This window comes from Eucyclogobius newberryi, unplaced genomic scaffold (assembly GCF_026437365.1).
Source record: "Eucyclogobius newberryi isolate DKJ021-1_F unplaced genomic scaffold, fEucNew1.0.hap1 SCAF_15, whole genome shotgun sequence".
Taxonomy (NCBI): Eukaryota; Metazoa; Chordata; class Actinopteri; order Gobiiformes; family Gobiidae; genus Eucyclogobius; species Eucyclogobius newberryi.
This window is the reverse complement of record NW_027315779.1, coordinates 14,401,254-14,412,890: the sequence shown is the minus strand read 5'-3', so window position 1 is coordinate 14,412,890 and position 11,637 is coordinate 14,401,254. Positions and strand designations below refer to the sequence as shown.

Genomic DNA, 11,637 nt, shown 5'->3' with positions numbered 1-11,637 from the left:
CATACAGTACAAGTAAGGCATGTTTCAAGCATTTTATTTGATCATCATTTTGCATTTGAAAATACATGTATTCATTTGATGCAATTATGTTTTGGTTGTGGCTTATTCTGCTGCCACCTGCTGTGAAATGTGTAGTATTTGGATGTCAACATCCTGTAATAGACTATACACACGATAGCCTATTATTGTACAGTAAACATTTAAAACAGAGGAATGATATTTTTTATCATTCGAATGTGAAGATTTGCTCATCAATTTAATAATAAGCTTAGATAGATAAATATAACTGCAATGTAAATAGGAGAAGTGTTTTTAGGCACTCAGTGGTGTTCAAAAGGCTTATGTCTGGGTCATCCAAACCAGTGGACAGACTTGATTGTTTTTAGTACTGTAGAATAATTACTGCATCATTTTGGAAATACATTGGCACAGTTCTAAGGCCCAAAGTCACTAGGATAGGCTGCAGTTACCTGCAACCCCTAACGGGAATAGGAATAGAGTGAATGAATTGGCAAAGTTTTTAATTTCATTTAAGGCCATTGGCATTTTCAGGAACAAGACCTTCCATGACTGCACGCTTCGACTCCAAAATCTGAAAGACGTTTAATAATACAAATAAATGTACATACTATTGATTGAAATTCATCATTAAAATATAACTCACCTGAAAAGTTGCACTGAGGCCAACAATGGTTTGCATGTTTGTGCTGTAGTAGCCTAACACATACTGGCCACCAACAAGAGGGATTGTATCTTTGTCCACAGGGAGCTGCGTCCAATCAGACGTTCTCAGTATACAAATGTAATTCATGGATCAGGACAGTAAAGTGTTGTTTTACCTGAATAAGTTCATCAACTTCAGGCAACTCATTCTCACGAACCCAAACAAAAGTCTCATAATCCATAGCACTTTTAAATCCCACCTGAAGCAGAAAATTCATGTCCATAAGCACTTAGTTCAACATCTTGCTATTTAAAGCTGCATTATTTCATGTTTCCATGGTCCACTACCATGTTGTTACTTTGCATGAAATGTCCCGTAATATTACATTCATTCAATTGTGTGTTTTTATTTCTCACTAACATGCATTTTTACAGTGAACGGGCTCCACTCTCCACAGATCTGACTTGTAAATTTGCCTGATCGTGTCACCTGTTTGTCTCCATTGGTTTAATGCCATACTGTGAAACATTCCAGACACATCGAGTGTCGGACTCTCCAGAAAACAGTGCACCTTTGAGCAGTGGTACCTTGAAAAGTCCGATCCAGTCCCACGTGGAGGACATAAACTCTTCCAGGACAGTGTAGCTCAGAGCTGCGTCCTGATCTGCACTCCACACGCTCTCCGCAGACACATGCACCAGAGGAATGTCAAAGTGCTTTCTGAGCTGCAGGGGAAAATGTGTACATCATAATCTGTGAAAATGTATAGGCAATTTTTACATTTACATTTGGCTCATTGTGAGCAAGTGCTTGGCTATAAATGTGGTGTAAATTCTGTTAACATAATAACATAAAGCTACATTTTCTTCTTATGGTCATAATCACTTACATGTAATTTTTGAATTACACTGGGTATTAAAACACCAAAAGGAAAAATATATCCAGCATTGAAACATGTAAGAAATCAAAGTAATAACAACATATGTTGTAAATACCGTAAAGATGAGCCAAGGTGGTTAGTGTTAAATGCGTAATGGACAATTTTTTGGCGCCAAATCTGAGTCTCATTTCCTCGTGGCGTGGACTGCTGATTAGTCCTGCCACGTATCAATCATAGAACGCACCTACCGCTCACCTGCAGCCTCGTTCTGGCTCGTCCCCAGGAGAGCAGCATGTTTCCCTTTGTCTAAGCGCATGGATCTGTCATAATATAGTTTCCTCAGTGTACGGGACAAAATTAAGACGGAGAAAGACAGTTCGAGCTGGCTCAGAAGAGACGGAAATCTATGGAGACGAGAGATGCGATGTGATCCGTTGCGCTAATTAAGAAACGCACGTGTGGCCGCGAGGCTTTCGTGTGCCTCCCCGCACGGGGGGACTGCGCATGTTTCCGCTTGAGTTCTTAAATCGGCGAAAAATTGTCCATTACGCCTTTAATGTCAACCCCAAAATGATTTATTAGGCTTAAAAAATGTTTCTTCTTTGCACCTCCACGTTGAAAGTAGCAACGACTGGTTTGTGGTCGCTGACTCCGTAGCTCAGGTCACAGGTGTATCTGTCCTGAGTGACCAGGATCGGGTACTCGTCCGGCCCGTCATCAGAAGAAGAGGACGCGCTCTCATCATTCTCCTCTGGAGGAGGGCTTCTGGGTTTGACACGCCACAAAACCCGGTCAGTCCAGGCGGGCTTCCTCTTCTTACCACTGGGATATAAAAAACACGTTTAATCTCTTTTTGTAAAGAGATCATATCAAACCACCTCTGACCACTTTTTTTATATAAACTGCACTCGTTTTTGTAGTTGTAACATGTTTTATGTGAAAGTAAAATATAAATATAGCCGCAAGAGGAGGGGGCGCTAACGCGCCCCAATTGTCCTTTTATTACATCTACTGCTGAATCTGTGACGCTGTCACATCTTCTCCCCTTTGTTTTACCATCAAAAAGCTATTTTATTTTGAATTCTTGGCAAAATGTGCGGCTTTGCCGCACGGACACCGTGACTCTTTGAATAAAAATGTGGATAACCTTTGATGGTCCACCCCTGAAGATGAGTCTCACCAAATTTCAGGTTAATATGTCTAACGCCCTAAGAGGAGTTTGTGAAAGTCTAAAGTGTAAGCATGTTCTGGCGATTTCCCCATTGGAATAACATGGAAGGTTTCGGTCATGTCATAATTGTTATGGCAAAGCCATAACAATTATGACATGGGTCTCGTTGACTTTTTTGATGGGGATGCCAAAATTGAGTTGTGTGTCAAATTTCATATAATTTCGCAAAACTAAATATTTAACCTCCACATAAAATCTGTAGGGGGCGCTGTGGCTCCAAATGAATTTATTTCACTTCAAGTAGGTTTAGGGCAAAGAGTTTAACAACTGATTCTAATTTGACGCAATTCGGACTTTATCTGCGCAAACGGCAGAAATGTTAAATTTGGGAGATTTCTGAAATTCTTGCTACAGTTTCCGGCTTCGCCGCTCAGAGACCGTGACAGGTATCAATGTAATTTGGATAACTTTTGATGTCCCACTCCTCAGTAGCATTTTCACCAAATTTCAGCTTTTTAGGGCCAACGCCCTGGGAGGAGTTCGTAAAAGTACGACGTTTGGAAAAACTCCGAAGTCATGTTTAGCCATTTTTGAAGCAATATGGCCGACATTTGGTTGGGCGGACGGCGTTGCCGTAATAATATTTTTTACTTCTCTTGTCACCATCTACCTCTGCGCCAAATTTCATGATTCTACGATCAGATTTTTTTTGGGTCATTTCCCATCTCTCAATGCATTTTTGGTACATTTGGGGGCGCTGACGCGCCAATTTTTTTAATTTTAGAAAAAGGAAATAGCCAGAATGTAGAGAGGCACGATTTTTAGAGGTGTGCTAATTTTTGTGACTTTTCGTCAATGTTCACTGGGTGAAAAATAGGGGGGTTGGTCCCGAGAAGAAGAAGAAGAAGAAAGAAAGAAAGAATAATATTCCGATGCGAAAACAATGTTTCCCATTTTTCAAATATCATGAACTATACATTTTCGGAAAGCGCTCGCGCTTTCCTACCTCATGGTGTGGGTCCCTGGTCACTGACGGGTACTTTCGTTCATTTTGAGTGGGCTCCGCCCGCTTTGTGTTTTTGGCCCTCTATACAGTAATAATGTTCAATTTTTGCATTACATGCTTATATGCACGGAACATGCAAGAGATGGGGAACGTATTCGTGAGCTACTTAGCGCAAATGAGTGCTTTATATGGGGTCGTCATCCCAATTTAAAGTGCTCGTTTAGTGCGTACTTTTGCACGGGCTTCGCCCGTTTACAACGGTAAAGTTCCATTTTCCTACTACTAATTAGTATGCACGGGGCGTGCGTGAGTGAAGGAGTGCGTCAGTGAGTGTTTGGAAGTGGGCGAGCGCTTCGCGCTCGATTTCGTGCGCACTACGTGCGCACTTTCGCAGCCGTGCTTTGCACGGCCTTACGAGATTAATAGGCCTCTCGCCAGCTTGTGGCGCTTGGGCCTAATAAATTACAGTTACAATGATGCCACAGTTACAGTGAATGCAAAGCTGTCTATTCCAGGGATGGAGGTTGTCCAGGGACTACAGTATTAAATATAAAAACATGAAAGAAAGAATTAAAGTCATTCAGTGACATATACAGGTGCCCCTACACAATGCAGTCATAGTCATGCAAACATGGTGTTAAGGGACGGACATAGACAGTAAAAGTGACAAATAAATGTGGTATTAGTGTGATAATAACATAACAAACACGCTGAAGGTTGTTGTTGTAAAAAATTAAATGTGCGTTCACAATTCCACAATCATCACATCAAAATTGGTTCAAAAATGGGACTAATCCCGGAACTAAATCTGGAAAAGATCAGGACTAAACCAGGACTAGAAGCAATTCTACATCAGGTCTCAAACTGGGCTCAAATCAGGACCAAACTAAGACAAGTGTAAACATTGTCACACATTTAAACCCATTATGTACCGCACATTAAGCTATTAGCTCTCTGGCCGTCTGCTGAGGATGCGCTTCCAGAGACACCCACCTTGGTGGGTCTAGCTCCCTGTACCAGGCCCCCACCCAGACAGAGAGCAGCCCCCAGGACAGGGAGGTTAGGAGGAAGAGGAGGGTGGTGCTACAACGCTGCAGGGGCCGCGGTCTGTACATGGTTAGAGGCAGCGCCCAAGTGCTCTTTCTGAGAGACACACAGGCTCCTGTCACTATACATAGCACACTCAGACTAATTAACTAACTATTCTTAATCTAATCTTCTAGATGAGGATGCTGTGAGGGGCTGTGCACAGACAATACAGCAAAGTGAAACAAACAGGAAAAAGCCTTACTTAAAACCAAACCAAGTCTTCAGACAGCTGTTCAAAGTTATAATAGAAAAAAAGATAATTGGTTTTCTTTATGTGACGACAACAAGATGTTAATGATAAAATATATGTTAAAGGTGTTGCATACCTCGTGTCATAAGCATCAGAGTTACGCTTGAACTTGTAAGTAGGTTGGAAATTTAATGGTCCTTCTTCAAATTCTTGTAGAAACGGTTCTTTCTTTTTCATCACTGTTAGCTGCAGAGACATTATGTAAATTAAACTGATTCAATAAAAAATTAAGTAAAGCAAAAATGGTACCATACCTGGTCTTTGCTCCAGAGCAGATTCCAACGGCCACCTTCAATGGAGGAGCGCAGGAAGTGTAGCCCGTGGTCAGCAATACGGAAGTTCAGATCGCCAAACCAAAACACCACTCTGAAGGAGAAGCATGGGACAATAGTTACAACAGATTTATAATTGTAGAGTCATCTTCTTCAAACACCTATATGGAAAACACCTATTTGAACATTAGAAATACAAATCAAAACATGTTTTGTCATTGTTTATTTGCCATAAAGCTCTGAAATTCCAACATGATCAAATATAAGAAAAGAACTTTGACCATTTAAGAAGACATTAGTTAGATCTTACTTGTGATCCAGTACATTGGGCGTGTCTGAGACGTCGAAGTCTTGAGTGTCAAGGATGTACTCAAACTCATCGACTCTCTGCAGGGCGTAGTTCATGTGAGCCGCTAGGTGACAGTTCAGAAAGCACACCATGTGACCGTAAAGAGAGAACCGAACTGACACAGCGCCTTTATTCCCCTGGAACACAGAAAAGGGGTCAAATCTATTACAATTAAACGATAATGAATTTATGATGAAATCTTAAGTATATTGAAGTTAGAGTACATATTATTGGGGACACTTCTTTTTAATTTTAGGAACATTTACAATTTTTGGTGCGAACAATTTGACCTGCTATTGTAACCACATCTACTCAAATGTACAGCTTTTTTTCTATCTCAAAGGCTGCGTTCTGAGTAAATTATGATGGTGTTCTGCTCTGTTTGTTTAAAATAGACTGCATTTTACTTGTGTCTTGTACTTATACTAAATTAGGTTATGTGTGGTAACAGTATCAATAATACCAAATTACTTTTTTGGACTAGTTACTTGAAAACTTAATTGAAGCTATTTTCAAACTGTAGTTGAGAAAAAAGGGTTTCCTACTCTACATGTCTTTAGTTGTGCATAGCAATGCCATCTTCTAAAGGTCGTTAAAACAACTATACAACCTAGAATATATAATACCTCCGTTGTATTCTTTATTCTTTATTACATTTGCAAAACTAATTCATCATTTTGTTTTCTAAGTGTTTCCTCTCCAGGGCTGACCTCCAGTTTTACCCATGTTTCTATTGTTTGCTGTTAGATTGTGTCAAAGCTGCTACACATACCGCCAGATGAAAACAAAGGCCCATTCAACAGACTTTACAGCACTGCAGCAACTAAGAGCCAAAGAGAATGTGAGTGGTTTTACCCAGTATCCAAAGATCCCAGTCCTGGTGTAAGTGCTCTGGATATTTCTGATGAACGGGAGGTGGACTTGTTTAGCAAAGACCAGAAGCAACAGGCCCTGCATCCGCGCTGACGTCAACTGGTCAACAACAAATGATACACATTATGACAATCATACACTTGACCAATGTGGTAATGAAAATGTTCTCCCCACATTTTCTCTGATTTCGTTTCAGTTTTGGTCACAGTTCAGGGATTTGGTCACCACTTTGTACAACAGCACAAAAGTAAATGCAGTAGCTTCACACCTTGACAAACCCACGAGGTCCCAGCGTGTCCATAAAAACATGGCTCCATGAGTCTTCGGCGATCATGTCAGAGATGAACCTGATTGGTGTAGCATTCACTTCCTGCAGACTGAAACACACACACGCTGGGTTACAATGCTTTTTAGGGACTTGATTCAGTTTTTGGAGACCAAACCTAACCTGAACCATAGACACTATTATGTTAAATTAACTTAAACCTTTACCTATTTTAACTTATATCTTAACATTAAACCATGACGTTGATCTTATAATAAAGCATTTTTGTCCCCTTAAAGGTGGCAGGTTCCCATAATGTGAGTGTGTATACAGTATTTAGTATCTGTTAATAAATACTCCCTCGCAAACACACATAGATGCACAATAATTATGTCTAAGAGGACTTTGATAGTCTTTAGATGTCATAACTCACCCAATAACGTATATGTCATTTGGAGTTTGGCTGTCGAGTTGCAACAGAGAACTGACATCTTCAGGAGGCTCAGCTGTGCCCACATTCCACGTCACCATGTACAACCTGACACACACGGGAAATATATCATCACAGTTATTTAGAAATAATGCGATAAGCATAATAACATCAGGATTTGACACTATAAGCATATTAGCTGTATGTTCCTCCTGAGAAGGTAAAGCCTTAAATAATAATAATAGATTTTATTGATAATGCACGCTACATTTGAATGCAACTCTCACATTTCTACAAGGATAAAAACAGAACAACATAATAAGTATCCCAAATAATCTTGTATTTGAATCCTTCCTGTCCAGTCTTGTTTAGATATGTTTTCTATTTGAACACCTGAGAGCGTCGGTGGGCATGAAGCGCCCACACAGCTGAAATGCCTCGTCCAGTGAGCGGGACATTTCCTCACTGGCCTCATCGTCTGAGCTCATGTCCTCTATACAGGTGAGCAGCTGGGACACTCTCTGTCGCAGCAGCATCTTGGACCTGGAGCCTGAGCTGCTAGTGCTGTCCGACCGGACGCGGCCAAAATCTCCAAAATGATCCATTTTCCAAACTTTCAAAAATGTTGTGTCATCCAGAAAATAAAATTCCACTTGGAGAAAGGGTTTAAACTTCTGTCATCGGAAAAAGTTACTCCAAAATGTCCCAGTGTGAAAGCTCAGGAATCCCAAAGATTTGTTGCTACGGTTTGTCCAGGGATAATGCGGTCCTGCGCACTCATGCGACTCATGCAGTGCAGCAAAGACTGGCACAGCCCTGGGGTCCAGTTGGGAAAGAGGCTTGATTCTCATTGTAATCTCAGGCAGAAGACAGGCATGTGAATGTGTGTCTTTAGAAATGTGTGTAATAAAGTGATTTTTTGCATCACTTCTGTTGAAATCTGTAAGAGGTTTACACCGGCATCAGCTGATTGTGAACAAAGCATTCATAACACCAGCCGTGCATTAGTGAGCACGGCACAATAGCATTAGCTTCTTTTGGCCTCAATCCATTTCTCCTCATTTGGGTGAAAGGTTACATATGGGGGACAAAGTAGTGGAGGTTAATTGTACACTTTGACAAATGTTTCAAAGCCCGTGTTTAATCGCTCAACAAGTCTACATGATATTTAGTTTATATGTTGGGGAAATTAAACTTAATAAGATACTTATCAAAGTTTTTACATTATTGTTCACCTAGTGGAAGAGATTTTGAGCGAGGGATTAATATTGATTTTAGCTGTGAATTTAATTTGAAAGCAATACCAATCTTCAACAGACACGAAATGATTGCAGCAGGTTATAAATGCTTTGCATTTTAGACTACCTTTTTGATGAGTATTGTTTGTAATTGGTTGCACTTAACATCACATATTTATGACTGTGGATGTATCATATAAAATGGTCATGACTCATGATAATTTCATATGATCCAGCGCTGGGTCCTATGTCATCTTACAGGAATCTCTTAAACAACAAACTGTGTTCCACTCCAGTGCCTTTCATAAATGATATGCATTGTATTGTTGAAAAGTTCAAACTCTGACCTTAACAGCATCCTGTCACAACAGTTTACTTATTTTGCCTCTTCAATCTTCCTGATAGAATTTGTGGCGTTTTGTTTGGAGGACACAATGAAGAATGAAAAGATGTTGAATTTGACAATAAAATAACCCCAGAATTGTTTGTTTGTGAAAGCTCAAATGCGAACGGGCTCATGTAACAGTGTTTCATTTTCTATTCATGTAACAGTCACAAGGAAAGACTTAAGGCACATTTTTCAGAAACCAGAGGGGCTAAGTGGATCACTGAAGGGTCCCTGCTCTCGCAAGAAATAAAGGAAAGGGGACTATTTTTGATGAAAGAGAGCTACAAAGACCAAAACCCCCACAGCCTCAAAGCTCCTTATGCTTAAGTAATTTATCTTTCATAATGGCACAACTAGCTTGCACAAATGTCAAAGAGACTCCTTACCTGCACTTGTCCTCCCCGACCCTTTGAGATCCTCCAGTGCTCATGATTTCCTCTTTGAACAAGACACATGACAATGATTACTTTTTGAAATGTATATCAAATTGAAAGTGAGGAAATAACATGCGTTTTGCGTTTCTGTATTATAAGCACTATTTCAAACGGGCACTATGTCACTTTTCTGGTGGAGGGTTTCACTTGCTTGACTCCATGGAGATGACAAAGCTTTCCTTCTAATGTTCCATAGTATGGCATTAAAGCTGCACTCCCCAAATTTTCTTTTGTAAATTAGTGCATTTTCTTCTTTTTCAGCACATTTCTAATGGCTTTGTCATAATCATAATTGTCCATATAGTACGTTTTGTCAATATTGTCCACCTCTACTTTAAATCTTATTGCTTATTTTGTGTTAAAATGCTCGCACTGCTCCTATTCTAACTCATATTCTACCAAAGAGCCTCTGAAAAATGTTTAAGCCAATATTTCACTTACAGAATTTGTTTTTACAGATTTACATAACCAACTATGGGCTTTTGTGTCAAGAAAACCTACAAAGACCTGACAGATCCAGTCTACATTCTCCACACTGAAGGCACTTAGGCCTCACCTGTCTGAGATATAGTAGACTTTAGTATTGTTGCCTTGCATCTATGCATGGATATGTTTAACCTCCTCCTTTCCTGATGATATATTCAAGTACCCATACCATTTTTACAGGTAAGTACATTGAACATTTGTCTTACTGTGAGCAGGCTCGCCTCTCACACATGTAAATGGGCCTGCTTCTCGTCATGGAGATAAATTTAAGCCCATGCTGAAGAACATTCCAAGCAAAGAAATCAATAGCATCTCCATGGAGACATATGGATAGGATTACAAATGTATTTTACAAAACTGGCAATTGCATCGATAAATGTATCAACTAGAGCCCTAGCAAAATAGGACAAAAAAAAATCAAACCTGCTGTTGAATTTATTTCACTTTAAAGAACATGGTCAAGCACTTCTTAGTTGACTGCACTTGGACACCGAGAAGGCGCGCCTCCCTCGTCTCCCGCCGCCTCTCTCAGTCGCACCCATTGACAGTGAGAGGTCCTACCTGAGTGTGTGTCTCTCTGTTGTGGTGTCCGGAAGAAGCTGCAGACCCCGTGCTGACAGATGACAAAGTTCTCCGACGGGGAGTCAAGTGACTGGAGGCGTTTTCCGCCGGTGAGTCCCGTTGTTTAACCAGGGAGTGTGGTGCGTTCTAGGGCTGGTGTGCGCTCTGTCTCCAGGGGCCTGGCTCCCCACCTGCTCAGGACTTTAAGCGGAACATTGGATCACGTGGCCTTATCCCAGGTCGGTCTCAGGCGGTATGGCCGTATTATCTGCTCCATGAATGGTCATGTCTGTTTATTTTATGTCACCGTGACGCATGGCATTTGTTGCACCAAAGCCCCCTTTGTATATAAATAATCCTTTCCCTTTGCCTCATAGCCATGCCATTAAACGCACATGCAGCCTATGACTGAGCTCAAACCTTTAACGATTGTATTGGACTAATATATCTTAAACATCAACATTAACCGTGTAAATATGTATTACTCACGTATGTAAAGTTTATACAATTGCAAAGACAAATCTGGTCTGAAACAGCTAAACTACAAACAAAGGCAAAAAGACGTGGAAAGATTTTATTCTTTCAACTTTACTGTAAATTTATATATTTCTTTTTTTTGCACATAGTTTAAGATACCAGCTAAATATTTTATTGTTTACTTGTGAAACTGCTTGTTTGTATATGTCCATGCGATGATCAAAAAAAGTATTGACTGCAGAAGCTGTGAGACTTGTCTTACTAAGAGTGTCTCTCTGCGCCTGTAATCAGGATTTAAAGTCATCTTTACATCCACACCCTGATTAATGTAGCCTCTATTTAAGAGAACTCTCATTTTGACCTTATGGGTCCTTACAGCATTTCAAGATGTGCATCTCTTTAACCTTTGAATGAATGACACATTTAGTATTTCTTGATTTGATGAAAATAATCAAAATATTTGGGAAAACATGCTGCAACCAAACACTTTTTACTTGTCTTTATTTGTTTCTTTACATCTCCAATGTACAGTAGTGTTATTGGAAGATAGGATGACAAAAGGCACAAATTCACAATAAACAAAAGAAAAAGAAAACAGGAGACAATTTAACAGGAGGAAGATATAGAGCAAAGAGAGATTTTCACACTGGTCTGATATTCACATTAGAGGCAATTGTATTTTAACACTGTATGTGTGAGATTGTCTTAACCATATTATCTGACTTCTTTGTAAAGGCAGATATATCCAGGGTTAAAATGCACCTGAACAGTTCCTCAACAGTTTATATTTCATTGAGTCATGTG

At 40.0% G+C, this 11,637-nt stretch overlaps 1 protein-coding gene across 3 annotated transcripts; it reads right to left on the bottom strand.

Moving 5' to 3' along the window:
- Positions 1-228: 228 nt before the first annotated feature.
- inpp5kb (inositol polyphosphate-5-phosphatase Kb) lies at positions 229-10,606 on the bottom strand. 3 transcript variants are annotated; one of them, XM_072446109.1, is made up of 14 exons: positions 10,357-10,606; positions 9,262-9,313; positions 7,253-7,357; positions 6,823-6,931; positions 6,537-6,653; positions 5,643-5,818; positions 5,315-5,426; positions 5,137-5,246; positions 4,715-4,864; positions 2,153-2,366; positions 1,252-1,389; positions 840-923; positions 665-769; positions 229-592 (listed from the first exon to the last, which is right to left on the bottom strand). In XM_072446109.1, exons 2-14 carry the CDS (start codon positions 9,303-9,305, stop codon positions 527-529), a joined length of 1,530 nt encoding a protein of 509 aa, XP_072302210.1. In that variant the 5' UTR covers positions 9,306-9,313; positions 10,357-10,606; the 3' UTR covers positions 229-526. The 3 variants fall into 3 exon arrangements, with proteins under 3 accessions (XP_072302210.1, XP_072302208.1, XP_072302209.1); XM_072446107.1 differs by lacking the exons at positions 9,262-9,313; positions 10,357-10,606 and adding an exon at positions 7,643-8,309; XM_072446108.1 differs by lacking the exons at positions 4,715-4,864; positions 9,262-9,313; positions 10,357-10,606 and adding an exon at positions 7,643-8,303.
- Between the last annotated feature and the right edge of the window lie 1,031 nt (positions 10,607-11,637).

Coding starts and splice junctions, on each gene's coding strand:
- inpp5kb (XM_072446107.1), bottom strand. CDS start 7,854: ATGGATCATTTTGGAGATTTTGGCCGCGTCCGGTCGGACAGCACTAGC. Junction 1,390..2,152: donor TTGCTACTTTCAACGTGGAG/GTGCAAAGAAGA, acceptor TTTCCCCTGCAG/CTCAGAAAGCACTTTGACAT. Junction 770..839: donor AAGTTGATGAACTTATTCAG/GTAAAACAACAC, acceptor GATTGGACGCAG/CTCCCTGTGGACAAAGATAC.